The sequence below is a fragment of the Lactuca serriola genome, chromosome 4 (genome assembly GCF_051521515.1).
Source record: "Lactuca serriola cultivar US96UC23 chromosome 4, Lser_US96UC23_V15, whole genome shotgun sequence".
Classification (NCBI taxonomy): Eukaryota; Viridiplantae; Streptophyta; class Magnoliopsida; order Asterales; family Asteraceae; genus Lactuca; species Lactuca serriola.
This window is the reverse complement of record NC_136411.1, coordinates 12359740-12365269: the sequence shown is the minus strand read 5'-3', so window position 1 is coordinate 12365269 and position 5530 is coordinate 12359740. Positions and strand designations below refer to the sequence as shown.

Genomic DNA, 5530 nt, shown 5'->3' with positions numbered 1-5530 from the left:
TGATTCTATTATATATTCAAAAGATTATGTGTTCATATATTCTCTTTAATTTTGTTTGGTTTTATAATATTCGTTCTTGTGGCCCTTAGTTTCTTGCGGCCCTTAGTTTCTTGCTTTTCATATCATACATGTGTCTGCATAAATCATTACATGTGCACATGGCATTCACGCAAAGATTACCTTTTTTATTTAATGAAGATCAACAAGCAAAATCTAAAAACAACCTTTCGAGAAACACAACATGAAGAAAAACAAACCTTGATTTCACTATATCTAATTCAAACTTTCCCTAAAACACATCTTTATCTTGAATAATAATTTTGACAACGTTTACATAACAGAAACATATATCTTTTTGGGAAAAAAAATTACTGTTTAAACTGAATTCAAAAGACCAAACAAAAAAATATTCAAATAGAAATTACATGTCTTTTCATATTGAAAATACATAAAGCAGCAGATTTTGTATTTGAAAATCATAATTGAATGTATCGATAGTCTTAAAGGATTAAAAAACAACGAACCCTTGATGTTAGTAATGTTTAATTATGAGTTTATTGGTTTTAAACATTCAACACAGTAGATGCAATCCTCCGATCTTTTTTTGATTCAATCATCTCTGTCGACGGTGGCTCCATCATTGTCAAACACCCGTCCTGGCTCTATAATTCGATCCTCGCTACTAGGCTATGTTAAGTGATGTCATCCTTCGATATTTTTCATTTAGTGAAGATCCATTCCTTTTTTTTTCAGATCGAGCCCAGCCATGTATAAGGAAAGCTTCCCCACCATAACGAAAATCAAATCGTAGCGACATTGGTGTTGGGTGACGTTTTTACAGATCTTTAATTTTGTGATAATGGAGTCAGAGTCGAGGATGACTTTGTAAATGTACCTAATGAATCATTTCGTGTGATAAATGATTTTAGGTAGGAAAGTTATTCTTGGGCCGGCCCAAAGACTGGACGAACAGGCGACGACGCATGGTCTAAAAAGTAAGAATTATATGTGTCGTACTGCTGTTACCAAATTGTTTGAAGGAGGGGAAAAAACGAAGGGCGGGAATCGGAGTATGGTCAGTGGCGGATTTATATTGTACCCCGGGATACCCCTCAAAAAAATTTTAATAGTGTGAATTTTTTCGGAAAAATTCGTTTTATATTGCGGTTTTATATCGGGAAAAAAGTTGGGCTACCCTAAAAAGTTTCAGGTTATTTCTAAATGGACCAAAATACAAACTAGCCCATACCAATTGATTTATTGAAACAAAGAGGTATTAAGATTTAAGCCCAATAGTCCAATAAAAAAAATTAGAACCCATATTAAATGGTATTTTGTTCAAAACACCACAGCTTTAAAAATTAGAATGCATGTTTGCAAAATTTATATTTTTTTATTATAGGTCCATAAGCCCAATAGGCAATAGTCCAATAAAAAAAAGCAAACGTAATTAAACACATATTTGATCGTGATATCTCAATTGCCGATAAACACATATTTGATCGTCATATCTCAATTGCCGACTTTTGGACTTCTCAATTGCCGACTTCTGTGACGTGAACGCAACGAGCATTCTCAATTCTCAAATCTCAATTACAAAATTCCGGGCACCTCTTTCACTCATCGGATATTCCATCACAATGAAAAAAGTTAGTATAATCAAAATACTCATCCTTAGTATGTTTTTAGGTTAATTAAAATTCAATTTTTTTGTTATTATGTTTTAAAAAATAGAAATTAACAATAACTTTGTTAAATTAGGAATAGGGTTAATACTTAATGCTTATTTGTTGTTGGAACTTGAAATCAAGTTATAGTTGATATATTTTTATTGTAGATTGCTATTTGTTCAATTGGTGTTCAAATTGAGAATCAGGATTATAGTTGATATACCTTCATAATTGATAATTTGACTTGAGAATCAGGATTATAGTTGATATACCTTCATAATTGATAATTTGACTGTAGGTTACAAGGTTGTTATTTATTGACTGTTGTTGAAACTTGAAATCAAGTTTATAGTTCATATTTTTTTATTGTAGGTTGCTATTAAAAGTTTTTTCAAAAGACATTTAGATGTTGGAGACAACAATGGTGAAGGAACTTCTAAAAAAAATAGGGCTAATGAAAATAATCAAGTTCCACAAACTAATCAACCAATACCAAAACCACAAGAAACACAATCCATAGTTGTAGATTTTTATTGAAAAATACTTTACCATTTCGTGGACATGATGAGACGGAAAAGTCTAATAATAAAGGACTTTTCATTGAAGTATTATCTTTGATTAGAGAAGATAATGAGAAGATTTTTAAAGTTAATTTAGAAAATGCTCCAAAAAATGAAAAGTTGACTTCTCCCACGATTCAAAAAGATATTGTGGATTGTTTTTCAAAAGAGATAATTAAGTCTATTTGTGATGAAATTGGTAAAGATGTGTTTGCTATTTTAGTTGATGAGTCTAGTGATGTTTCCAAAAAAAAACAAATGGCTATAGTTTGGAGATATGTTGATAGACTAGGGATTGTAAAGGAAAGATTTATAGGAATTGTTCACGTGTTGGATACATCTTCTTTGACTCTTAAAGCCGCCATTGATACCGTATTTTCCAACAATAAGTTGAGTATGACTCAGGTGAGAAATCATAAAATATTTATTCCTTTAAATTTTAATATGATATTAGTTTTATTTTTATTTCTTATAGTTTTTTTATTAATTTATTTAAATATATAGGTGAGGGGACAAGGTTATGATGGAGCAAGTAATATGAGTGGTGCATTCAACGGTTTGAAATCTTTGATTTTAAATGAAAACAGTTTTGCACATTATATACATTGTTTTGCACACCAACTTCAATTAGTGGTTGAGGCGGTTGCAAAGAAACATGATGATGTTGATGAATTCTTTGAACAACTAGCTTTGGTGGTTACTGTCGTTTGTGGTTCTTGTAAGAGAAAAGATATGATACGAGAGATGCAAAAAGAAAGAGTGGCAGCTGAAATTGGTATTGGTGAAACAGAAACAGGAAAAGAGTTGAATCAAGAGATTTCTCATGTTCGAGCAGTAGATACTAGATGGGGTTCACATTTTAGAACAATTGTAAGTTTGGTGAATTTGTTTGCAGAAGTTGTTGCGGTATTTAAATATGTCAAAGAGGAGGGGTCTACTTTATCTAACCGTAATCAAGCAAAGGGTATTTTGTCATATTTCAAGACACTTGATTTCGTGTTTCTTTTACACTTGATGTTGGAAATTCTATGTCTCACGGATACCTTGTCAAAGCATCTTCAAAAAAAAGATTAAAATATTTTGGAAGCGGCTTCGTTAGTAAAAGGGACAAAGAAAGCATTGCTAGTTTTTAGAAAAGATGGGTTTTCACAAATTTGGAAGAAGGTATGTGCTTTTTGTGAAAAACATAGTGTTGAAATTATGGACATGTCGGGATATTATGTTACCCCACGCAAGCGTAGGACCAATAAGACTAATCAACATCATTTTGAAGTTGTGATTTTTAACACAATTTTAGATATGCAAATTCAAGAATTTGGGGATAGATTTATTGAAGTTGGCACGGAGTTGATGGAGAACATGGCGGCATTGAGTCCTTGTACCTCATTTTCTATTTTTGATAAAACAAAGTTGTTAAAGCAAAGTGAGATATACAAAATCGATTTTGACGATTCAGGGCGCTACTTAATGGACAACTTGATATCTATTATCACTCTTTGCTCCATGATGAAAGATTTTTCAACTTGAAGGAAATTGCCGACCTCTCTCGTTTGTTGGTGGAAACCGGGAAGCACCTCTCTTTTCCTTTGGTTTATAGATTATTAAAACTAGCTTTGGTTTTGCCCGTCGCAACCACAACCGTTGAACGGTGTTTTTCTGCAATGAAGTTCTTGAAAACCGATTTGCGTAATAGAATAGGTGACGATTTTATGAACGATGCTTTGATTTGTAGTGTAGAAAAAGAAGCACTAGAGAATGTTAAGACTGAAAATGTAATTACTCGCTTTCGTAAAATGAAAGATCGAAGAGGTGAACTTTAAAATGTAATTTTGTTATGGAAATTGAACTTTATATCTAATGAAATTGCGGTTTATATTTTTTTTCGTTATTGTATATTACACAAAAAAAATTTTTGGGATACCCCTTAAGTTTGACCCTGGCTCCGCCACTGAGTATGGTATCATATTTCTTCGTGTATAGGGCAAGACCAAAAGAAATTAGTCAGAATTTTTTGAAGAAGGAACTAATACACAATCTTTATCTCCTTTCGTAAAATTCGCTCTTCCTTTAAGTGAGTTTAAGGCTGCCCTAAAGTCTTTGAATAGCCGTCCACCACACTTCTTGATCATGCCTGAAAAACAAAACATGTCACACTCGAGATTTGTTTACTTGATGATAGTAATTCGGACATTATCCAAATTGTCATCCCTATACGGCATATGCAACTATAAAAATTAATAAATTCAATCCTACATAATATTTTTATGCCACTAATATTCATTTTAATCGTGGCATAATGATATAAAATACCGCTATTTTTTTAATCATACAATGCCACTAAATGTTTTCTTTTCAATTAACAAGTTACCATTTATATGGCACTATAAATTTTATCGGATTAATTTTCGTTCCCCCTTCGTTTCCGTATTTATGTCCCCAAAGTTTTAAAGAGGTGAAAAATGTCAAAAACACGTTCCTTCATTGAAAATTTTTGAAGATGTAAAATTTGTTAAATAGGGAAATCGACAATCTCTCGTCTCAGTTCGTGCTCTTGTCCGCCCTACTCCCTCGTCGGCCATGCTTCTCGTCGCTGCAGATGCTCTCGTTTTCCCACCTGACATCAAGCTTCCACTATAAACCCATATGTTATGAAAAGCTTTTGCCTGAATTGTATAGATCATAACTCTACTTATGACAAGATTACACATTGCTCAAAAGTTCTAAACTTGGTGCCAATTATTTGCATAAACGCCATCAGGTTTCATTAAGACATTGCAAACAGAATGTCATGAATCACAAAATAGCAAGGGGCTTCATCATATTCTATCAAATGTACAGACTAATTGCTTGAAAGTGAAAACATTATATGTATCTGGGGATTACTTGCATGAGTGGGTAGCCAATTTTGGTAGGAAACTGCAAAAAATCCACAACAATCTAGGACAATCAAAAGGTTACATTATATATCATCAAACATACAGAATTACTAGCCATTGAAACTAAAAAGGATTAATTGAAATCTACACACTAAAAAGTAATAATGGTAATTCTTTGACAATCAAAAGGGTACATTATATATCATCAAACACACACAATTACAAGCCATTGAAACTAAAAAGGATTAATTGAAATCTACACACTAAAAAGGAATAATGGTAATTCTTCAATGGTAATTGATCATTGATTGATTTTTCCTTTATTTAATTAACTTTGCTAATTGTTTCTAGTAAACACGTAAATTATCTTTAATTGGATTTGAACCGTTTAGTTGATTAGTTTGCTTATTAATTAGTTTATACA

At 32.2% G+C, this 5530-nt stretch overlaps 1 protein-coding gene across 1 annotated transcript; it reads left to right on the top strand.

Annotated features, from left to right (window-relative positions):
- Positions 1 to 2488: 2488 nt before the first annotated feature.
- LOC145098044 (uncharacterized) lies at positions 2489 to 3757 on the top strand. The gene is made up of 3 exons (XM_079035729.1): positions 2489 to 2635; positions 2735 to 3194; positions 3528 to 3757. The coding sequence occupies exons 1-3, from the start codon at positions 2489 to 2491 to the stop codon at positions 3755 to 3757; spliced, it is 837 nt and encodes a 278-aa protein (XP_078891855.1).
- Positions 3758 to 5530: the final 1773 nt, after the last annotated feature.